Source organism: Prunus dulcis, chromosome 5, assembly GCF_902201215.1.
Source record: "Prunus dulcis chromosome 5, ALMONDv2, whole genome shotgun sequence".
Classification (NCBI taxonomy): domain Eukaryota; kingdom Viridiplantae; phylum Streptophyta; class Magnoliopsida; order Rosales; family Rosaceae; genus Prunus; species Prunus dulcis.
In genome coordinates, this window is record NC_047654.1 from 17,884,049 (window position 1) to 17,908,455 (window position 24,407).

A 24,407-nucleotide genomic window follows, 5' to 3' on the forward strand; every position below is an offset into this window, starting at 1 on the left:
AACAATGAATGAAGCTGCGGAAAACATTCATACAGTGCATATACAGCAATTATTTGGTTTCATGGTGAACATAGTGGTCGATGATCAAACAGGGCAATCTTTCAGAAGTTACTGAACATAAAAGAAATAAGAGAAACGTGAATTATGATGCCTAGTATCATCTGTGGCTTGTCACTGCATTCCTTGTCTCCTGATGGAGAGGGTATTTCACTTGAGTTATGGTGGCCTAAAGGAGGCGGGGGTGCTTCATATTGGTTGGGGCCACTGGAAGAGGGTGTTTGAAGCACTAGTGGTGAATCAGGTGGTGATAGACCGGAGGGTGGCAGAGAACCTGGTGATGGTGAATTATGTGGTGATGGACCTGAGGCCGGTGAATCTTCGGGTGGTGATCGACCTGGGGCCGGTGAATCTGAGGGTGTTGAATCTGGTGGTGGTGGACCTGCTGGTGGTGGTGGTGATGCGTCGTTGGGTGGACAAGACATTCCAGAGAGACAATTTCCGGTTAAACTGACAAAACAATTTGAAAGAAAAACAGAACCCTCTAGGTTATATTCAAACATTAAAATGGTTTCAAGATAATGAACATAACAGATTTGTGGAGCATGCATTAGACCAAATCTAGAACCAAAACACATAAGATGAGACGAGGAAGATTTTACTTACACTAATTTCAGGTGTTTATTTTGTGTAAGAGAGGTGGGTATGGATCCATTCAGTCTATTCTCTGACAAATCACTGGGAAGAATAGAAATTAGTTCCCGTGTATGCAGTGCTCGGTTAGCTAAATAGTTGTTCTGTTGATGGATGAAACTCACAGTAGATTTAGATTAGGCAAGGAGCCAAGGAAATCAGGAATAGGTCCATCCAAGCTGTTATTGTGAAAATCACTGCAAATCAAAAGAAAATTGGAAGCTTAGAAATTAATTAATGAGATATATGCAAGGTTAACTTATTACACATTTGTATTATTAACATTAAATACGCGACTCACATCTTTTGCAGCCCATCCATGGAACTAAAGTCTGGAAGCGGGCCAAACAGGCCGAAGCCACTGAGTTTCCTGGTTTTTTCATTTTTTACAAGATCACTTCAATTGAACTCTGGCATTTAACTATTAATAATATACTTGGGAATTAAAGGAGAGAGAGAGAGAGAGAGAGCGAGCAGTACACACTTACAGTGAGGTTACACGAGGAGTGGCATAAATAGTAGTATTAGTGCATTCAACCCATTCCCATGCAAAGGATGATGGAAGACAGGGATCGCCACTCCATTTCTGCAGTATCTTAAACTCTCTCTGCAGTGCTGCTAGCCCTTCCACTACATTATATATAAATTTATATCAGAGAAGGTTAATGTACGAAATGTATATATATGTACGTATTAATTGACTATATATATATCTATATTAGATTTTAATACAAACACAGGAATGGAATTGTAGCAAACCATCTTTAGTGCTGGTTGTTGCTTGGGTTAGAGGGCCAGTGATAGTATAGAGTTCATAGGCACTGATGAGAGGAGGAAGCGTGGATTGTAAAGTTGACTCAATAGTGAAATTAGTGTTGGAATAAGCTGTGATGTTGGTAATGTAGACAGTGGATACGCTTCCGAAAGGAGGGACGATGGTGCCCGAATACGGGTTGCCGTCTACCAATACTTGTAAGGATCTTTTGTCGGTGGATGAATTGAGCGGCCGAATGACTTCAGAGAAGTAGGTGGTCATGTAGATGCGCACTTTTTGATCTTGTGATTGTGGAAGTCCGCTGGTGTCCAGAACTAAGGACCAACGAGTGCCTGTGGTTTCCACTGCATCTTGCAACACAGCTTCTGGAGGATTATCTTGTGCACTACTAGTATCAATGCTCCTTGCTTCCCCTTTCACAGTCTTAGTAAATATAAAACCACTTTCCGGAACCCAAATTCGATCATATGCATCATCTGGATACCTAATTCATTAAGGCGTATTCATATGATATCCATTAATGCATAGTATATACAGCAATACATGTAATTAATCAGAGGAAACAGATATATAGCAGCGTACCTAACAGTTTGGTTTGTACCGTCAGTATGCCTATTTGCCAATAGCAGAGCGTAATTGGAATCAACATGGCTGTACATTTTGAAATCCAAGCTCCGCAATTCGAGTGCGGATATGAAGGGCAGCTGATTATCTTTAGTTTTAGCAACGCATATGCTCGTTGTATTTGCCTTGGCAACATAGATGGCCTCATAAGAAACGATATCATAGGGTTTGGTGACAACCGTGGTCCAATAGTTGCCGTCGAACTGGAGCTCAAAGGTCGGGCCGGGAGAAGTAGCAGAATAATTAGGGTTATTGTGAAAATCCCAGTAACGGAAACTTGCTCGAACAAGAAGTCTCTCCCCAGCTTTGCCAATTGGGATGGTGTAACAGTTTTTATTCAAAGTTGGGAACACTCTTACAGTGCTGGTCCAATCAACTGGCGTGTTGCTGCTGTAGTACTCATTGAACACTTGAGACTCGTGCTTATTATGAATGTAAGCTTCGTCCCCTGTCCATACTATTGAGTTTTCATCTTTGTAAGTAGAGGAACCTGTAAAGCCACAGTCGATGCTTACGAACACTGCATCGGCATGGGAGGAGGGATTTATTATGACGACAAACACTAGTAATGCTGGCAGAGCTATCAGATTCACAAGTACTAGAACAAGGTTAGCCATTAAAGTTGCCAACTATATATTTATTGTTACTTAAGATGATCAATATATAGAGAGAGGCCTTGCCTTTGCAATTGAATTGATCGTATAGCCGGGGGTGGGGGGAGGGATGGAATTATATCAACTTTGACTTCCCTAATGTTTGGGAGAGTGTCTGTCCTCAAAGCGCGGAACACACCAAATTAATAATTAAAATGAATGGAATGAAACTAAGATAAAATAAAGCAAAACCTGGGCCGGAAGAACTTATGAATGTACTAAGTCAATTAAACTTGCTGTCACGTCTGAATTTTTTTATTTTAACTTGCTGTCATCTTTTCTTATCCGGTAGTGTCCGGCAGCCCGATAATCATTTTTCTTATGCTAATTAATCCAATAATCATGATCAACAACAGGCAGGCAGGCAACATATATGTTCTTAAAAATTGAAAACATAATTGAATATTGGGTAGGTACAAGCCGTACAATGTTTGTCAAACCCAGCCGCTATTGACTATATGCTACGTGCTTGCTGCATTGCCATGAATATCATTCATGTTGCACAGCCTAGGCCCCAAGGCAAACACGGTCATGACAGTCAGAATTTTTTTTGTTCTTTGTTCAGATATTTGTACTTTTACATATATTTTATATGATTAGATAGTCCTCACCAACCCAAGCATTGAGATGTGAGATCTAACATCTAGGAAACGAATTGAAGAGATGATTTCCGCAGGCAGGCGTCCACAGAGTATATATACTAGAAGAACCAGAAGAGAAAAAGAAAAGAGACATATGATATATCCTTCATTTGTCACGCACAGCCACTATATAACTCCACACACACACACACACATTTCACACAGTCAAAACTAGGGTATACAAAATGTCAGGAGATGCATATACACAAGCTCTAACGTACACGTGCGTACGCACAGTCCTTCATATATTACATTAACAATATTTGCGTTACAGCTTCTTCCTTTCTATATGCTACAGATCATCCCTCTTTAAACATGATTTTCTGTGCATATCGATGCCGTACTTGACATGCATGCATCTAATTGGTAAGAACTAGTTCTAGTTAGGGTTTTTATATGTGATTAATGATAGTTTTACACGTTCGCTAAGATGTCATTGATCATCTTCATATCAAGACACCAAATACTACTACCAGTAATATAAATATAATTAAGAACTTCCATTAACAGACAAGAACTCTATAAAAGGAGCACCAGCTGCCTTGCTTATCTGTCGTCCCACAGCTTCCTGATCAACCTCCTCCTCATCCTTTCTTGCATTATCTATCACTTCACTTCCATTCGACTCAGTATTTACTTGGAGAAAATCATAAAACTCAATTGGCTGATCTTTATGATCTGCAGCATATAAAGATGTATATAATTAGGAACCATGCACGAGAATATCATTAATATATATGTATGGCTTATAATACGGATATGCATGGCACAATTGGAGTGGTAATATTCACCTTGGTGCATTGTGACACAGGTATTTGGATAATAGAACTCTCTTGGAAATGGAGGAGGAGGAGGATTATGAGTGAAAGCTGGATAGAATTTCCCAAAATAATTATATGCATCAAGGTTCCTCGTGATATCACAGTTGATTTGCAGGTGATCTTGTTTTGAAAAGGATTTTGGAATATCGATGTTAATATTGGACGCCGTTAATGACGATTGAGGCACAGCAGTACTAGTAGTAGAAGAAGTCATTAATTTGGCGTGAAGCCTAGATCTTTCTCTGCATCTGCGTGCCATGATGACATGCCAATGGTTCTTCACTGCGTTATCAGTGCGTCCCGGGAAAAGCCTTGCAATAATAGCCCATCTATTGCCATGGATACGGTGAGAGGCTAGGAGACGCTCTTCTTCTTCTTCTGTGAAAGGGTTCCTGTTGATTCTTGGGTCCAACTGATTGAACCATCTCAACCTACAGCTCTTTCCTGCGCGCAAATATCATTCAATTCATTGTAATTAATCCATTACAATTAACCACTCTCTCTCTCTCTCTCTCTCTCTCTCTCTCTCTCTCTCTCTCTCTTAATTAGTTGAATAAGTTGTTAATTAATCAATTACATACATAGTTTTTGCCCTAGCTAACTGCAGAATTAATGATTTGGGGGTTCTTAAGTACTATATATAGATTAATTAATTAATTAGCTTGTTCATTATATATACCAAACCTAAACTAGATAGATAGCAGTTGCCAACAATTATAAAAATGCAAACACATCAATCGGAAAAAGAAAAAAGAAAAAAGAAAATAGAAGTACCTGATCTTCCTTGGAGCTTTTCTGCAATTGCGTTCCAGTTATGAGGTCCATAACGTTCCACTAACTCCCTAAGCTTCTCGTCTTCAGCTGGCCTCCAGTGGCCTCTAGTGCACATCTTATGTATGTATGTATGTATGTATGTGTGTATATTCGATCCTCGATCAATTGTGTGTATTGATTAAAATAACACAAGAAGATCACAATCAAATAAATAGGAGTTAAAATTAAGCCTCTCTGCCTAGCTAGCTACCTATCTAATTCACTACGCACTACAGTTGGATCGTCGATGGCCGGCCCCTCTGTTTCCTTAATAACAAGTACAGTGCTCTTCTTCTTCCTGATCATCAATGAATCGATGGCGATTAATATATAGGAGCTAGCTAGCTTCGTAGTAGCTAGTCTATTATATATTGTATAAAGCGCCAACTGCAACGATGAAGACGAGCGTGGGGGCAAGGCAGTAAAGCAATCAAGACAATTAGAATTAAGCTACTGCAGGAGAGATGGATAGATATACAGATATTCCCTTGAGCTTGATCGATTAATTATATAAGGGAGAGGAGAGGGAGAGAGAGAAAGAGAGAGATATGGAAAGTATTTTCCGTTAGAGAGTGGGAGGGTTTGGACAGACCTTACACCTGCGATTGATGCAACGTCTTGGCTAACAAAAAACCACAATTATATCATCATCATCCCATCAATTTATATTTTATTCTATATTATGTATATATTACATGAGAGAGAGAGAGAGAGAGAGAGAGAGAGAGAGAGAGAGAGAGAGAGATGGGTTGCTTGGTGGGGTGAAATATGGTTCCTCTTTCAACGTCTTTCCAAGTTTCTAACCTACAACGTCTACTTATAACCCACCTAGCCATCTTACTCCTTTTCTTTTTATTAATTAATTCCTCTACGTATATATATAAACTCAAAGTAATTAATTAAGCAATGAAAACGTTAACATAAATATGCTTCATCATTTTATATAACTGATTACGTACCCATACAACTAACCCTAATTCAAATAATTGAACCTTATCTTAATTAAGAGAAAGATTAAATAACTTTATATATAGAGTTTAACATATATATCTAGACGTGGTGTTCATGGCTCTTCCCATTTGGATGATTAATAAAGTTTCCCTCGTATCACCGAGGTTCTTTAAATTAACGTTTACTATATAAATGCAGTTAATGTAATGGATGAATAGAGGAAATTTGATGCAATAATACTAATAACACAAATTTTCTTAACAATTAATAATTAGAGAAGAAAAAGTGATGGGTTTGGTATTTGTGGTGGTGTACGAATGGGATGGTAGTTTAATTAGGTTTTGATCACCTTTCAGACCTAACTAACAAAATTTAGTGTACAATCTCACAACTACAACTTCACGTGGAGACTCGGACAGACATCCTTCATATTATTGGATAATAATAACTATTTATTTTTTAGTCAAACTAACTCAAACTTCATCTCTGGCCCTGTAGCTGTAGCCTGTATCTGTAGCTGTGTGCGTACGTAGGAAGCTGTGAAGTATATATAAATAATTATATGCCAAAACTACAAACTATAGCCCTTAATTAATTTTTGCCTCACCTCTTTCTCTTTGTTCATCTCCCAAGCAAACATGCATAAATATATATATATATATATATATATATATATGTATGCTCCAGTTTATTTTCTTTCTAGTTTAAAGATGATTCACTTTGTTCCGGATAAATAAAATATGATTCAGATTTTAATCTTTGAATGTTATAAAGTTAACCCTAGATCTGTGTCATACTCGACCTGTTTGAATCCATGCATGTTATGATTGATTGTTACTATTAGAAAATAGAAAATTTTAATAGAAAAGTTGATATAGATTCAAATTCTTATTGAGGAGTTGGGTTTAATCCTCGGATTTGATGACTTTGATACAAGTCCTTTAACTTTTGTGCCACATAGAATTACATTCCTTTTAAATTTTTTTTTTATGTAATATTTTTATTATTTTATTTTAAAAATCATTTTTTGTTCCAATGTTGTCCCTAATGACTTGAATCGGGTAATAATCATTTATATGTCACATTGCCTATTGCCTATTGTGTGTGTGTGTGTGTGTGTGTGTATATATATGTTTTTTCATATTTTCGACAATGTGTAATAGTATTTTATGTACCTTTTTTTTATTTTATAGGTAACATACAATTTTATTTTTTCTATTTTTGTATCTAACTTATAGGTAGTCTTCTAATTTACGTTCCTAACTTATAGGTAACATGATTTATCACCAAGTATTTTTTATTGCTAATAATAACACTATTTACCTGTATGTCAGGTACATAATTTAATGTGGGTGCTTGTCTGATCGATTGGTATAATATGTGGGTCTTTACTTTTTATTGATTAAATTGTATTTTATCCATATATGTCAAAGGACCTACATCTAAATGTCAAAAACTCAAGGACTAAATCCAATAACAACTAATCGTTTTGGACCTTGATCTAAGAAGCCCAAATTTTAATGAAATTAATAGGTCATGAACAGTATGACTGAGCATGAGCTATATGGAGGAAGACACCTCTCTCCTATTTTAGCCATTAATATTAAAGTATGAGCATACTCCCCAACCTACAACCCCCAAAAAAAAAAAAAAAAAAAAAAAAATTTAATAAATAAATAAATTATTTATTTAGATGCAAGTTGGTATGGCCTAATTAACATCCGAACAGCACAGAATTAAGGAAACTAATTTTTGTGATATTAATTAATAAGGAAAGTAGCCTTTCTTTTGACCGTTGGCCTACCATTCTCTCAAGTAGGAGATCTAAATTGCTTGTAAAAAACGTGAGAGCAGGAAACACATCTCCCATCTTCACCCACCCTATATGTCTTACACTGCGCATGACATTGGTAACTGTCACAAAGTAATACCTCAACTGTTTTCTTCATCAGCCACCTATCTCTCTCTCTCTCTCTCTCTCTCTCTCTCTCTCTCTCTCTCTCTCTCCCTCATTGAAATATTCATAAAGATATATTGACCGGTGGTATATATATCTGCTGCAAAGAATTCTTGCCTGCTCACTCACAACATTACATTAGCTTAATTAATTTATGGTTCATGAGACACTGAGGATCCTAGCTAGGTAGAGCCTTCCTCCCCAACCCCAAATCTGTGAAATTATAATACAAGTCATTTGCATACAAGCCTATAATATATATTATAACTGAACAATCCAAACTGGTTCAATCAAATTCATCAATGGTGGAGTTCTTCACGACTGTTCACCAGTTTCACCTACTTTTCTTATGGCAGTCAGCAATCGTACTAAACCTGATTCTAAGAGTTGTTTCATTTGCTGCTACCGGAACTTCTACCTCTTTTCCGCTTTGCACGTTAGCAAGAGTTTTAACATAAAAATCATGAGCCACATCGGTTTCTTGCTCGTAACCACAAATTTTATCATTTGATTCTATATATATATATATATATCTATATATATATATATACGTACAAGACCAAATTATCTGATGAATATTAATGTTAATCCCTTCCTAATTATTATCTTGATCACCAAGAAGAAAACGTCTCCCTCCGTATCTTGATCATATATATGGAACCGTTAATTACTAGCTAGCTGGCTGGTCAGAATGATAAAATTTTCAGTCTTCTCATTGTAATTATGAGGACTCATAAATTCCATTTGGATGGAATATTAATGTTGTGATGAACATTTAACGGACACAATGGGTCTTGTCCACCTTGCCATATATATATATATATATATATATATATATATATATATGATATATTGATATATGGTTGGTAGCTGGTAGATTATATATATATATATATATATATATATATATATATAATAGCTAGCATTGTATTGTCTTCTGTCTTGTCAAAGCCCGTTTCTGCTTTAAGTTTAGCCAAATTCTGAATTAGGCCGTTAATTAGTCCCCTTAATTCCTCCTGTACATGAAGTACGGATTTGAGACCCACCTAACCAAATGATATGAGACAAAAGGGTTTCTGGGTCCAGAAGTAACATAAACTTCCCAACTGTAAAACTGCCGAAAGCCAACTTATGAACCATTAATATTAATTCCAAGGGATTACTTTTGTGTCTTGATCGAGCTCAACTGATGATATCGATGAAGAGTACACCTACCTACCAAACTATATATCTCTTAACTCTGGTTTAGCTAATTATAGCTCTCTTTTCGTACCTGTTTTAATATTTTCAGTTATTTTTCATTATTGCTTTGTTCTACAAATGTCAAGGTCAGCGGCGATCATCTTTCTTTCAACTCTACTTCTTGACTCTTTAATAAATTAATAAGAAATACAATTAAGTAGGGTCTTATGTTCATATCAGGCTGATCACAACCCAATTCAAGATATATATGTGTATATATATATATAGAGAGAGAGAGAGAGAGAGGGATAGAGATATATTTGTGGAAATAAAAGGAAGATATATGCTTCCTTTCCTTGAGTGCAACTCACTTTTATAAGTTAGAGAGAGAGAGAGAGAGAGAGAGAGTATTAGGTAGAGGACAGGGATATATGTAAACGCATGTCGTTGTTTAGCTAGCTAGGATATGTACATTCCTTTAAAATGGATACTTGTACTACTAACCTTGATGTTATATAACACCTTTACATTTTCTAATCAAAACCCTGCCGCATTCATTTCATCAATGTTTGGATCAAACTAACAAACTTCACTTTTTTGGGTTAACTAACTTCACTTTATTTGTGGGTTGTCCAACTCTCTCTCACTGCATGTGTACATATATAGCAAGCACCAGGAGTATCGATTAACCGGCCGTCTTCAAAGGAAAAAAAGAAAAAAGAGAAGAAGAAGAAGAAGAAAGGGGATATTCGACGGTGATGTATCTATCTAAATTCTAAAGACTTGTGTGAGTGAGTGATTGCAACCAGTTGATATATGGAGTTGAAGAAAACTTTAGCTATACCCTCCTCCTTTTATTGTATAAGTAAAGGAAATCAAATATCAATTATAGCACAACGAACAAATGCACTGAGACTCCCCCATTTCTTTCGGCTAAAGTGTTGATTGACGCAATAAGCTCACAAGAGTCCAAGAAGATGATTCTGACCTTTTTTCATGTTCAAATTTTACTTACTAATGAATGGACCCAAAAAGTAAAAAATGTTCAAATTTTACTAATGAATGGACCCAAAAAGTAAAAAAGTAAACAATTAACTAATAACGGGGAGAGAGAGAGAGAGAGAGAGAGAGAGAGAGAGAGAGAGAGAGAGAGAGAGAGAGCTCAGGTAGCTGTTGATAATCCTCCTCGTGTCATAATATGAAATCTTTTAATTGAGAAATATTACCACTAGGAATCTTCAGCGCTACTCAAGGTTTCATTACAGGCTACAGCAGCATCTAAATTTTCAAGTTAGGTTAGGTGTTTGGAATATTGATTTCTTTGCCACGCTGTATTTCCACAAAGATTGTAAATTTAACTATTATATAATATAGTCTGCGTATAGACTAAGGAATATCACAATCCTCCTTGCTTGTTATCTCTGATTTTGATGTTCCAGTCAAAACATCATGATGCTGATGCTAATGCTAATGCTAATGCTAAATTGGAAGGTTCTTGCAATTACTCAATACTGCTCATTCCATTATCATTATATCAAATTCGAACAAATTGACAACATCCATTCACTACAAACAAAACAAATTAATTTTGTCCATCAATTGATGATTCTGACTATAAGGATGATAATTCAACTTCCTGATTGTCAGGACGGTATACCACAAAGGCGCCATCGCTTAAAACAAGTGATTCCTGTGTATTTGAAAGCCTTTTGCTCGCTTCTGTCACCTAAAACTATCTGCACATGAAAATCAAAGGTCTGTCAAGACTTATTAATGACTTAATGATTTATGACGGTCCAAGTGTCTTCTAAAGTTTCAGTTTTAGTAAATAGGAATCGCTTTGCAAAACAACAGTCCTTATTATAGAGGAACTCCAAGGGAGAAGGAGGGTGAAATGGACAAGAAATGGATATCAGTATTACCTTATGTGGAGTTGGATAGAGGTACAGGGACTGATCATAATTCCAGATAATCGGTTGTACAATAAGAGGGAGAGGTCAGAGATGACATTGATGGGTTATGGTAGCAACCAGCTGTGACAACAAAATGAGAACCTGTTACTTTTCTTAGTAATTATGCACATCAGTTAACAAGATATTAAGAATATATGTACACATATATATTAGAGAGAGAGAGAGAGAGAGAGAGAGAGAGAGAGAGAGAGAGAGAGAGCACATGCTCAAAGTCATCAGTAGTTTCTTCTGTAGAAGGGGGCATCAGACATGAACGACGCATTCTGCACAGCAGATCCTGACGGAAAAATACCAGCCCCTGGCTACAGAACTTCATTCTGCATTCAAGTATGGCAAGTCATTGATCAGCAAGCCAACTGAAACTACAAGCACAGAAGACACACTTTGTACTCATGAATCCCAATGTGCCAGGTGAGAAGTAAGCTCTTTTGTCTTAGAATTCATAAAATGTGAATCTAAGTACACCAGAGTGTGCAGTTATCTGCAATTAAATACTTATCTCATCATTTATACGTCAACTCATCAGTGATCAGAAAAACATACCTACAAGGATTACTTGAAAATATGGCATTTGGAATGTAATTTTGAAGCTCCTCTTAAATATTTTGGTAAAGAAGGCCTCGGTAGAACTGTTGAAGGGCCTGAAATTGTCAAAAAGCAGAGAGCACTAAAGCAAGTGTGATACACCCGGATTATAGGCCCATTTTTGAAGAAACATATTCTTTCTTTGGAGAAGCATGTTAAAGCAAGTGTGATATACCTGCATCATCGGGACCCGGGATAAATAGAAAACAACTACCCTCTTTTAGCCGTGGATGGGCAGCAATCATTTGCCCTAGCTTGCCAAACTGCGACCTGCACATCCAGTTTGTTCACTATTACTGTTACTTGTTAAAGAAAGAAAAGACTGTTTTCAGTCAACAAAATAAATCTTAGCAAAATATTCCTCACCTGAGATTGGAGAAGGAGTGGAAACCAAGATTACATGGATGAGAACAAAAATTCCCCATGAGTACAAATAAGCATGGCACAAAGTCCTCATTCTCAAAAGCATCAAGGATTCTCTCCAGCTTTCCCATAGCCTTCTCAAATAAGAAAAGAACTATCACTTAATGTCAAGTACAGTACTCTGAGAAACAAAAGAAGTTTAACCATCTTTACAAAAGCAAGAAGAATAACCTCTTCATTGTCTAGCCAAATGTCAGACAGTATGACAACATTCCCATTAACTGCTTCTCTTTCCAACTTTGCAAGTCTGAGCTGTTTGAAGTGTATAGGAACTATACATTCATAATAATTGGCTAGTCTATAAAGTTGAACAACTAGAAAATTTTGAATATCACCAAAAAGCAAGTTTAGGATACCGTCTCCTGTTCTGTTAGTGTACCACTACCAAAAGAGTCATGTCCTGCAAGAAATTGGAGTGACTTATCTCTGTCCTCAAGCGGAGGAAATCCGCAATTAAACACCTTCACAAAAAGTAAGTGTTAGCATCTCTTTAAAGATTAACTTCATAAGTTAAATGTTTACATCTCATACATACACATTGATCCAAAATTAGGAACCTGAAGCCTGATACAATCTCATGGCAAGTAACTTCGCTTGATTTACTTTTTATATATACTGATCTGCTCTGGATTAGCTAAAGGGATTAACATATTATGAATTTATGATAATCTGATCCAACCTCATATTATTGGCATTTCTAAACAAAATTCTAGTAAAAGGATGTGCAATTTCTTTTTAATAGTAAAGAGAATAAAAGAACGTTAGCTAACCTGAAAGACACTCTCTAAGAGCATCTCGCCTTCTGCAACAACTATTGTGTTCTCTACAAAAAATCCTGCAGTTATCTTGTATATATTGTCAAGGAAAATGATGATTTCATGCTTTTGATTTGACTGAACCTCAACTCTAGCTTTTATGAGTTCAGGCATAGCCATATCCTACCACACCCATGAGCCATTATCATAAAGACAAGGAATCAATGCATTTCATCAAATGACAAGACACCAGTTAGTCGCTCTGTATTAGATGCAAACAGAACAGCCCAAAGGTCAAGCGTCAAGTGTGAAGTTATAAATGATGAGAGTGTTTAAAGGATATTGCATTGGATAAGTTGATTTCGACAGAAGCAGAAAGGTCTTCCAAGTAAAAATGGCCATCCTCCAACTGAGATATCAGACCCATCACCCATCTCCTTCCAGTTTGCCCAATCAGAGACTGAATTGGAGATATCTGACCACCATACCATACAGGAATTTATTTAATTGAACTTTGGCATTTAGGAAAGAAACCCAACTAGATTTCGTGGAATAAAGACAATGTGAGTACCAACCTCACAGCGTCCGAAATCTGACAATTCAGAATCAAAGGCCGGTTTGGAAAAATTCTTATGGCGAGAAAGCATCTGGGAGAGCAAGATAAACCCTTATACAGAGCTGCTTTCGAAAATGCGTCACCATGAATGGGTAGGCTCCCAGTATGCCTAAAAATTTCCCCCCCAAAAAAATAGCATTTTCAATAAGTTTTTACTACTCACTATAAAGAATTAAGAATTGGTTGGCAAAAATTGAAACATACTTGTAAAAAACCTTCTTGATGGGATCATATCGGAACTTTGGGACCTTGAAGGCATCAATTATGAGCAAATCGGAGGCTCTTATAACATCATCACCATCGCTGGTTTCGTTGATGGCCGCATCAGCACCCAATATACGGGTAGCAATGCGGTGCACCGTCTCCTTGTCTTTTACTGCCATCCCAAGAAAAAGAAGAAAAAGAAACAAGCTTTACTTTAAGGAAAAAAGAAGAACAAGATGAAAATGATTAACTTGTGAACAAATAATAAGACACGAAAGAAATGGGGGGAATTACTGGGCTGGGTCGCGAGGAGGTCGAGGAGGATATCGACGGGATCGTCCAAAGCAGAGTCGTTGTTGAATTCGGATTCAAAGGAGAGGATCTCGTCGACGGCGTCCAATTCAAGCGTGTAGCCTCTGATCTTGCACTTCTTCTGCACCTTCTTCCTCGTGGAGCGGCTCATCTCTCTCTCTCTCTGTGTTCCGTTTGCTAAAACCTAGACTTTTGGCCTTTGGGATTTTGTTAATTTTGGCGGGAAAATGTTCCTACTTCCCTCTTTTTTCCACATGAGCCGCCGGGTCCGGGCTCTGGAGCGGAGTTATTTTCTATATGGTAATAGTAGTAGTAGTAGTAGTACAGTTTTCTTTTAAATTTTAATATTTTTTACAATTAGAATTTAAAATATACAAATTTTTGCTTTTGTTTCGTCTTTTACTATATCTTTTGTTAAAATCTGGACAACTAACTTGTGAGATTTGTCTTTTACTATATCTTTTGAATCGTTTGAAGATTTTAATTATGGGAAAATGATTATAATATCGCCTCAAGTTTAAAAATGAGATAATCAATACAAAACAGCTCCCTCAACATTTCTAAAAGAGGTACAACGCAAAATACACACTGCTGCGGTGCTGTACTGAGTACTATTCAAATCCTCCACAAACATTTCTCAACCAGTTCCACAGTTCAAACAAAGAAAGGAAAGAAGGAAAAAAAAGTTCCCCCATCGCTCAAAATTATCACAATCTAGCTCCTCTACTTAACTAGAACTTGATGTGCACCAATTCTACTCTGCCATATGTATGTAATCACCTTGATGATCCATCTGCCGTATGGTCCATGGATTCAATTCAACACCTCCGCATCACCCTCAAGTTCAACTAGCAGCTCTCCAAACCCTGCTTCCACACTCCTTCGCAAGAACAGTCTCAAATCCGACAGCTCTGCAGTCAACATAACATTTAGGATTTGCAGTCATAAAGTCGGAAGCAAATTCTTCATGTTGGTTTCCATCTGCATTCACTCTAGTCTGAGGCATAATTGACCACCTGGTATAGCATCAAAATTTAATCTTGACGATCCCTTCTCAATTTGCTAATGTGATCAAGCTTCTCCTTCCTTTTCCTTTCTTGATTCCATAGGGGCACTTTGAGAGAAATCATCATAACAGTACGAACGAACTTATTAGCTCCCTCTCAAACTCATGCTCCTCCGCTTCTGGTTCAACGCAACACGTCTTGCCATAGAAGGATTGTAGAACTGTCTCATATGACCTGAAAGCCTGTGGATGGATTGGAGATCACCAATCACTGAAAGCTGCATCAGAAACGAGTCAAACTTGCTATATGGCAACTTCATTCCCTTGTTTACGACGTCTTCCAATAGGCAGCACGCATCTTCCACTTTATTGCAACCAAAAAGCCCTTCAATCATCATGCAGTAAGTATCAGTATCCTGTGCACAGCCCCTATTATCCATCTCATGCCAAGTCTCAAATGCCCCATCAGGATCACCCATCTCAAAATACATTGAAATCAGCATATTATAAGTCTGCACACTAGGCATACAACCTATGTCTATCATTTTTCCATAAAGCTTAAGTGCTTCCTCACTATTTTTGTTGTCACAAAGAACCTTGAGAAAACAGTTAAAAGTAACGATGTCAGGAGGGTAACCTTTGTTTCCCATCTCTTGCAAAAATTTGTAAGCCTCCTCAACCTTTCCAGCCAAACACATTCCTTCAAGTAATTCCTTGTATGTAGAAACATCAGGAAGGCAACCACTGTTTATCATATGTCCGAGAAGTTTGAAGCACTCCTCCATTCTATCATTCTGCACAAGAGCCACAATCATAATTGCATAAGTTTTTGCAGTGGGAGAAGAAATCGTAGAACCTTGGGTTCGCATGAATTCAAAAAGTTCAGCTGCCTCAGACACCATCCCTGCTTTGCAAAAGGCATCAATGGCAGTAGTGTATGTGAAATTATCAGGTGCATGACCCACTTGGATCATCTCTTCCAGTAGCTTCATTCCTCTAGTAGGGTTCCTAACTCTACACCAACCAAAAAACAAAATGTTGTACGTATTAGCATCAGGCTTAACCTTTTTCTTCACCCTCTGTAACATGTCTTGAGCATCTTGAACCAGACTGCACTTACACAGGGCATCCAATAGCAGGTTCAAAGCATTGATTTCCGGCTGCGTCTTCACCCGTATCCTCTTCTTCTTTGCAAATTTCTGTAGATAGGTGAGATGCTTTTCCGTGTATTGCTTCAAAATTGTTAAGAGAACCTCAACAGGAACCTTACTCTTGTTGTGCCTCTTCATATAATCCAGTAAGTCACAAACAATTCGAAACTGCTTCACCTTATACCTCGTGCAAGATAATATGTCAATCATATCATTGTACGCCAGAGATTCATGAACATAATTTTCTCGGCGGCCAGCCCACATAAAGAACCTAAATGCTAGTTTCTCCTCAAAACGAAGCCTCTGAAGCACCCCAACAACCAACGAAGTGGTCAATGGTAGACCAACTTGATCAAGAGCTTTCTCCATATTACAATATGCGTTAGAGTTATCCATAATGGCCTCGCAAAACTTATCCACATCACTTTCTAATGACTCGTCCTCAATACCACTCCTCCCATCACAGTCAAAACTTTGATCCACTGTAACAATCTCCGAACAAAAATGACGCACAGAGACCCTAAACGCAGCGAGCGCATTCAGGGGCTGCGATAATTTGACCAAATTCAAACAAGGGGTCCCTAGAAATGGCACCAGGTGATAAGACGAAGATGCAGAGAGCAAATAAGTTCGAACATGAGATATGGATTCAATCGGGGATCTCACATATCCAAGGATATTAGCATTAGAGCAGCAGAGGGATAAGGAATGATTCTTGAAAGAGAATAAATTGATGAAATATAGGCCTCGCATCGAAGCAATTGAAGTTTTGAGATACTGGTTCAGCATATTGTTCAATGGTAGAAATGGTTTTCTAATCTAAAAGAACTATTTGAGAAAATGAAAGGGAGAGGACAAGGATTACCAGGCACGATGACAACTCTGCGACTTGTTCCCCTTACACGCTGGATGAGGCTCCGGGTACTGAGTAAGTTGGAAAATGATAAACACAAAGACCCAGTACCAATTTTTGAGAGAGAGGGAGAGGAGAGGGAAAGATTTGCAGAGAAACAGAGAGAGTCACTCTCAGTCGAGAAAAGGGGAAACCAAAATGAAGAAGAGACTCAGAGAGAGAGAGAGAGAGAGAGAGAGAGAGAGTGAACGCTCGAAGTGGGGCCTGGGCATTTTGGGCTGGGAGCCCAACATTAACAAATGTATTTTTAAGCCCACAAGGACCAAGTGAAGGCATTTCATCAACACGTCGGAGCAGGCCCGGCTTTCTTCCCTGGAAGTTGGAACAACATCCAGATCAACGATCGACAGTTAGAGTAGGTTTAAGAAGGATTAGAGATAGAGCACTTGAGATAAAAACCTTAAAATTTGGGCTGAACAAGTGCATGGGTGCTGAAAGACTCGGTTATAATCACTTAATGTGGAACTTATTATGTTGAGCAGAGAAACATGCACTGAAAAGATTTATCTTTACTTAAAAAGTAATTAAAATCCGTTGATCATAAGCAGAGAGAAACATCTCAATGATACTACATATGCATAAGAAATATATGGCTATTCAGTCCTTATTACAGACATTAAGCAGACGTAATTAATTAATATCATGAATTAATACCATGCTTGCTTAAGTCATAACAACTGGAAGCCAAGCTCAATTAGCATACGCCTCTTTTCTTGCCATCCACAATCCCCTTCCAACGCCTTGTAATCTCTTGTTCGATCTCTTCTACACTCTTCTTAGCAGGCTTCACCGCCCCCTCACTGATACGAACCACTTCATCAACAGTAGCTGTGACATGGGCGGTTTTCGTAGAGATACGGCTTGGGAGTGTGTCTGTTTCCTTCACAACTTTGATAATGTCCGAGATAAGCCTCTCAGCCAAGCCCCGGCTAAAATCCTCCCTAACAACCACTCGCAGAACAGCAATATGCTCAGCATTGGCTGGCATCGTATAGGCTGGAACTATCCACCCAAACTTTCTCAAACTATCAGATATCTCGAACACGGTGTGCTTGCTGCTGTCTTTTAGAGAAAATGCCACAAGGGGCACTCCTATGTCTTTGGAGACAATTTCAAACCGCCCTGTTTTCTCTAATCCTTCTCTCAGAAATCTTGTGTTCTCCATGCAGTTTTCCATGACATTTTTGTAACCCTTTATGCAAAAAACACGGAAAAAGAAGACAACGAAACATCATTAAAAGCCTCAAATCAAACAGATAACTAGGTTTCTATACATGAAATGAAATGGTAGCAAAAGTTACCTCAAAACCCAGTCGAATAAACTGATAATACTGAGCAATTATTTGGCTAGAACCTGCCATACAATATATATATATGATGGAAGAATTATTATTTGAAGCCAATTAGGAATAATTAAACCAAGCTTTTTTCACCATGTATACATAGAATATATATATTGATAGATCATGGCTCCATAAGTAATGTAAAATAAAATTCAAAACCTTTAGAAAAGTTAAGGGTGAAAGTGGGCTGGTCAGATCCAAGGTAATTGATGTGAAAGACAAGCTCGTCCGGCAAGTCCTCTTTGCTCCTCCATACAACCCAGCCAACACCAGCATATACAAGGCCATACTTGTGGCCACTTACATTGATACTCTTGACTAGGGGCAAACGGAAATCCCACTCAAGATCAGGATAAAGAAATGGAGCTATAAAGCCTCCGCTCGCAGCGTCGACATGAATGGGAGTATCCCAGCCCTTCTCTTTGTTCTTTTGAGTAAGGAGATCATTGAGGAGCTTCACATCTTCAAATTCTCCCGTCAGAGTTGATCCTAGAATAGCTGCAACACAGATAGTGTTCTCATCCACCATCTCAACTGCTTTCACAGGGTCCATTACATAGTATCCCTCTGACAGCTTCACCTCCTTGAGATCAACCTCAAAATACCTCGCAAACTTTTCCCAGCATACCTACACAGCATATTATGCATGCATCAATATAGAATAAGTCTAGACATTGGTCATGACGTACACTTATGAATTGTGCGTGTCATCAATCAACATCTATATATATATATATATATATATATATATATATATATATATATAGAAAGAATTCTGACCTGCACATTGGCTCCGGTGACCATGTTGGGCTTATCGTAAGGCTTGCCCTCTGCTTTTCTCTTTTGCTGCCACTTTCGTTTAAAAGCTAGGCCTGCCAACATCATTGCCTCTGAAGAACCAACAGTTCCCACTCCAACAGCAGTTTCGCCGTCTCCAAGGGGAGCATTAAAAAGGTTTGCTATTATATTCACACAACGATTCTACATGAAGGAGAAAAAAAAAAAAAAAGGTAACAAACTGTAATAATCAACAGGAAATTAGAAAAATTAAACTTCATCACAAGATTAACAAGAAATTTCAAACAGAGCTGGGACTATAGTTTCTTTCAAGCATCAAATCTTTTCCCAACTTGCAACTAGTAACCAAAAATTAGCTATGTGTAAACAAAATAATTAAAATCAAATTACGCAAACATAACCTACAATTCTCCCAAACTTGGGAACTGAATAACCTTGTAGAGTAAAACCTTATTTGTATTATACACATTATATACATGTATTCAAGTCCTTGTATAGTTGTGTTTATCGTATGTGTATGTAGTGTAGTTGTGTGCCCGTAATTTTTGGCCCATGCTATACCCAATGTGAAGGAAGTTGAGGTTCCACTCAAAACCAATTGACAATAGGAGAGTAATTCAAACCCTTATAAACTCAAGCTAGGTCCCTTGACATTTTACAAATACTCTCACCAAAATGCTCCACTCCTCTCCTCTGCTATGATCCATATCTTGAACGCAATAAATAGCATGTGGTGTTGGAAACCAAAAAGAGGAAATGCTGGCTTGTAACTTTGTGTTTAACCGCATTTATCCTTGGACTTGAGGGCAAGGGTTGTAATTTCATGGTTAACTGTATTTATTCTTGCAGTTGAGGTTTTAGGTCTGATGTTATAATTTGAGGCCACGAAGCCAGTCGAGTCCATTCCATGCATTGAATCCTCGGATAAGGCAATCGATTTCACACTTAATATTATTCTATAGTGTTAATCCTTTAAAAATTAGACATTTGCGCACCGTATGGATGCCCAGCTAGCCAAGTTCCTGACAATATATAAATAAATTGTGGACCCACATGAGTAAATGGCACGGACTCTTGAATGAATGAATATACGATACGCAACGCAACCCTGTTGACTTCCTAGATCTTGATGGAGTGTGTGTAGCTAGTAGAGTAACTTAACAGTATTGTAAAGTAGATTTTAATTACTTAAAATAATAAAATAATAAAAATGATATGGATGGAGGAAGAGAAGAGAGATGATGAAAGCAGAGCAGACCTGGAGTTCAGTGGTAACAGGGTACTCATCCATGTCGACGTAGTTTTTGTTGAGGGAGGCCATGATGAGCTGATCGCACTCTGGCTCCATCCACGTCGTGACAAATGATGCCAAGTTGAGCCTGGGGTTCCCATCCAGCATTAGCTCATCCTTTATAATCTGATACGCTGCGTCCTTGGGTATCGACGTCTCCGGCATCTCGAACTTAGGGAGGGCGTTACGCACATATCTCGATGCAAACGTAGAGTTCACCTGCCCTCCACGCTCACTGCTCGTCGTTGAGATCACCATCTTCCTTTCTCTTTCTCAAAGCCTCGACTGAGCAACTGAGAGAATTTGATGCTCCTTGTATGAATATATGCTCTCTTTGCTTTCTTTGCTTTGCTTTACTTTCTGGTTGGTCTTATCGCAAACTTTATACATAGCCTAGGCAAGGAAAAGAAAAATATAAATGAGGCAGGGTAGTTTTGGAAAATTCAAATGCCAAGCAACTCACACGTAGTCGTAGAGCAGAACAAGGACACGTACTGAAATTGGGTAGCCAAGTTGCCCAATTTACCCGTACATTGTCCACCTGTGTGTCGGCAGAACGTCTTTTGGAACACGTGCACTTCATTCATTGGCTAATTCTTTTTTATTTAGGCAGCACCACCAGTCAGTCACACTCTCTCCCCACGATGACGAGAGTGAAGCCCATGTGGCTTCAGGCCTTTGCTTAGGGGGACCATTGACGAGAGTTTCCTCTCACCTTTCAGTTCAACCCCAATTACAATTTTGCAGCAAGACTAAACCTTGTTATATAATTTGTGTTTATTAGGTTTGATGTTATTTGCAACCCTCGATAGATGTAGAATAACCAGTCTAACGATCAGTAGATAACATGATTGGAATGGAAGCTGCCTGCTGGTGAATAACAAAGTTGAATACTTGAAATCTGATTCATCTTTGAGTTTTGCAAAATGTTTGAAAACGGAAAAGTTTATCGTTTAATACAACAAAAAGGAAGCAATGAATGGATTATGGACCCCATCCCCCTCCCCCAGAGAAAGATGGGATTGGATGGGATCGGATAGCCTGTTGTTAGCCAGCCAATCGTCTTGTACCAAAATGGTTTTGGCTCGCTTGAAAGCAACTATAATTTATAAATCAAGCAAGCAACGCAAGCAAGCAAGCAAGCAAGAAACAAAAGGAATTATTGAAGTTGACTGACTGGTGGACGCGAAGATGCGGTTGCCTCCTCCTCCCGAGCACGCTGCACACGCAAGTCTCTACGTCTATGTTTTCAAGATGAATTGTTTGTGGCTGTGGACCTTACAAGGACCCACAGTTGTGCTTTGTATGAGCAGGCAGTTTTAGTGGTGTCAAGTCCAACCACTCACGCACTCACTCACATCATCAAACTTACAAATATCACACACAAAATTATGACCCAGCCCACAACCCCCAATGAAATAATTGAAAAGAGAATCAAGACGATGAAGCCACTGTCCCCCCTTCGTAAAGGTTAAAAGGGCCCTACCGTACCAACTAGCTAGCCAGCCACAAAACTCAGATGCAAAAGGTTTTCACTTGTGATCCCAAAATTACTTACTTACCAGTTGGTAGTTTGCAACAAAACCAAGGGTATCAATATTCCTTTCTGCTTAAGTTATCGGTCTGACTGATCGATATAAGATAAGAGAGCGTGTCAGAACTGGACAAACAAGGGAAATTTTGCACACATGAGAAACAATCTGAATGAAAGAATTCGCAGGAATGAAATATTTATGCATACATGACTCACTTGAAATTATTTTAGGGGTTTGCCACCATTCATGATGAGAACTCTTGTTTTCTCTTTCTACAGGCAATGCCAGTGCCGGATGATCTCATCTGCACATGCACATCAATGGAAACAAGGCAAGCCAAGTACAAAATAAATAAGCAACAGTACGAGCCACAATTGCCTGAGCTTTGTATCCACAGAAACAAAGTAAAACGTATGCATTTGATTTGATGTGATTAAAACCAGGTAAAATGCCAAGTCACTACTTGAAGATGCAAGATCATCTAGAGTATATATCTGTCTTGTTCAAACCAAAACCAAGCTATTGCTTTATGATTTCCTGAGTGCTAATAAACCATCTTCGTTTGCTTCAACTCCCATTTAGAAAAAAATGAAACTATACAACGATTTTGAATGTTCTGGTTTGACCTATATTATCCTGGCATCTTATTCCATTGACATGAAAGATGTACTTATCAAGTGCAATTACTGGAGTAACAAAGTAACGGTTTAGTATGCAAGCATGCAAGATTATATTACCGGAGGATCAGCACAATCGGAATGAGAAGAACAATCCGGGTCTTCAGTTTGGACATCAGACAATGGAGCCCTGTAACATTAGAACTAGTTACAAGCTACAACAGATGAACTATCCCAGTCATGAGTTAGGACTTCAGATGGTGGATCTATCATTTAAAATTAAGAGTGTCACAATGTCTGGATAAACTTACTTAGTGACTTCTTCAAAATCAGAAGTTTGTATATATAAAAAAACCAAATTGAATAAAGACATACGCATTAATTTGATCACACCATTCAGGAACTTGAGCTTGAAATGCTTCACCGAGCCGAACCTTAGACGTATATGGCTCTGGGTACTTTAGCATGACTGCAATTGGACCCAATTCAAATTTACACGAGGCAATCCCCGAACCAATGCTAGGTGATTTAATGAAAGAATTATTCTGTGACATTTTCAAACAAGAAGGACAAAACCACTCGTCAATTGGAAAAACCACCCTGGGTTTGCAGCAAGATACATGAAAAGCCTCTTCGCAACGATCGCAAAGTAGCATATTGGCTATATTTTCTGAATGACCACACAGCTTACACGACTGGATATCTCCACCAAGACTATCAGTTCCCAAAACTTGAGCTGAACAAGGTTTGTGAAGGGAAACAATTTTGATCCCATAACTTTGAAGTACAGAAATGCAAAGGTGGTTTTTACCCATTTCAACTGAATCCGGGAATGGGATAGTGCTCTGAAGCACCATTGGCATGGCAAGTTGTAATCACTCTCAGCAACTCCCAGGTCTCAGCCACACCCAAACAACAATGCTTCTGCAACCCTTTTTGCCAAACAATTCAACCTTTTCTGCAAAAGAAAATAAAAATGAAAAACACCACCACAAGCACAACATTGACATTAGTACATGAGAAGCTAACCAGCTACTGCAATATATAGGAAATTCCTTTATCCAATTTCCATCTAACAAATGAATTCGCATCCATAGATAACAAAATCAGATTAAATTTGAAAAGGGTTCTTACGGGTCCCCAGTAAGATTTCATGAACTTTATATATGACCATGCTTGACCGTACGGATAAAGTCAATAAACCAGATGAATTCAAGTTTCAGAAAGGAAGAAAATCTGTTCAATTCAAGTTTCAGGACATTGTATTGATAAAAATAAAAAATAAAAGGAGGAGGAATTAATTTATCACTTACCAGATGTATCAGTCGAGAGTCGCTACCTCTGTCTCTTGGTTTCTTTCTTCTTCAGTAAAGACTAAAATGGAAAGGAAATCGCTTCGACTTTCAAATCAGGCGGGCGGCGAATTACGCAACAAATACTCATTTTTAAAAGAAGTCCCGACCCGGTAAACGTAAATTTCAAATTTGCCAAGGGCGGCTTCAATTTGGCTCCAAAAACTCCCTCAAATTTTATTACGATTCGGAATTTCCAAATTATCAAAAATTCGTATCAGAGGAAAGAAATTTGTCAAAATGCTAAAGAAAAAATTGAAAAAAAAAAATTTAAATCCAGACTTTATTAAGTAAGTTATGAAATTAATTAAAATACTTAAATACTAATTATTCATTAAATAAAGAATAATTAATATATATTAAACGTATAGCCGCTCGGCTATACTTTTAAAGTATATTAACATTAAAAGAGTTAACAGCATTGTA

The 24,407-nt window shown here is 38.0% G+C and overlaps 5 protein-coding genes, 1 long non-coding RNA gene and 1 pseudogene across 6 annotated transcripts; 1 reads left to right on the forward strand and 6 right to left on the reverse strand.

Annotated features, from left to right (window-relative positions):
* Positions 1 to 101: 101 nt before the first annotated feature.
* On the reverse strand, positions 102 to 2,706 carry LOC117629175 (uncharacterized protein At1g24485-like). Its single transcript, XM_034361679.1, has 6 exons — positions 2,048 to 2,706; positions 1,450 to 1,949; positions 1,179 to 1,320; positions 992 to 1,060; positions 816 to 887; positions 102 to 507 (listed from the first exon to the last, which is right to left on the reverse strand). The coding sequence occupies exons 1-6, from the start codon at positions 2,704 to 2,706 to the stop codon at positions 102 to 104; spliced, it is 1,848 nt and encodes a 615-aa protein (XP_034217570.1).
* A 1,166-nt stretch (positions 2,707 to 3,872) lies between these two features.
* On the reverse strand, positions 3,873 to 5,417 carry LOC117628476 (transcription factor MYB52-like). Its single transcript, XM_034360943.1, has 3 exons — positions 4,979 to 5,417; positions 4,175 to 4,648; positions 3,873 to 4,061 (listed from the first exon to the last, which is right to left on the reverse strand). The coding sequence occupies exons 1-3, from the start codon at positions 5,091 to 5,093 to the stop codon at positions 3,874 to 3,876; spliced, it is 777 nt and encodes a 258-aa protein (XP_034216834.1). The 5' UTR covers positions 5,094 to 5,417; the 3' UTR covers position 3,873.
* A 5,191-nt stretch (positions 5,418 to 10,608) lies between these two features.
* Positions 10,609 to 14,248, reverse strand: LOC117628029 (annotated as a pseudogene).
* Positions 14,249 to 14,491: 243 nt separating this feature from the next.
* On the reverse strand, positions 14,492 to 17,437 carry LOC117627630 (pentatricopeptide repeat-containing protein At1g73400, mitochondrial). Its single transcript, XM_034359793.1, has one exon. The coding sequence runs from the start codon at positions 16,919 to 16,921 to the stop codon at positions 15,128 to 15,130; it is 1,794 nt and encodes a 597-aa protein (XP_034215684.1). The 5' UTR covers positions 16,922 to 17,437; the 3' UTR covers positions 14,492 to 15,127.
* A 97-nt stretch (positions 17,438 to 17,534) lies between these two features.
* Positions 17,535 to 20,866, reverse strand: LOC117627631 (glutamate decarboxylase 4-like). The gene is made up of 5 exons (XM_034359794.1): positions 20,445 to 20,866; positions 19,169 to 19,369; positions 18,548 to 19,016; positions 18,347 to 18,399; positions 17,535 to 18,237 (listed from the first exon to the last, which is right to left on the reverse strand). The coding sequence occupies exons 1-5, from the start codon at positions 20,733 to 20,735 to the stop codon at positions 17,740 to 17,742; spliced, it is 1,512 nt and encodes a 503-aa protein (XP_034215685.1). The 5' UTR covers positions 20,736 to 20,866; the 3' UTR covers positions 17,535 to 17,739.
* A 1,106-nt stretch (positions 20,867 to 21,972) lies between these two features.
* LOC117627633 lies at positions 21,973 to 23,019 on the forward strand. Its single transcript, XR_004585815.1, has 2 exons — positions 21,973 to 22,005; positions 22,291 to 23,019. It is a non-coding gene; the product is annotated as an uncharacterized LOC117627633 (long non-coding RNA).
* On the reverse strand, positions 22,139 to 24,185 carry LOC117627632. The gene is made up of 4 exons (XM_034359795.1): positions 23,943 to 24,185; positions 23,005 to 23,587; positions 22,750 to 22,819; positions 22,139 to 22,316 (listed from the first exon to the last, which is right to left on the reverse strand). The coding sequence occupies exons 2-4, from the start codon at positions 23,490 to 23,492 to the stop codon at positions 22,257 to 22,259; spliced, it is 618 nt and encodes a 205-aa protein (XP_034215686.1). The 5' UTR covers positions 23,493 to 23,587; positions 23,943 to 24,185; the 3' UTR covers positions 22,139 to 22,256.
* Between the last annotated feature and the right edge of the window lie 222 nt (positions 24,186 to 24,407).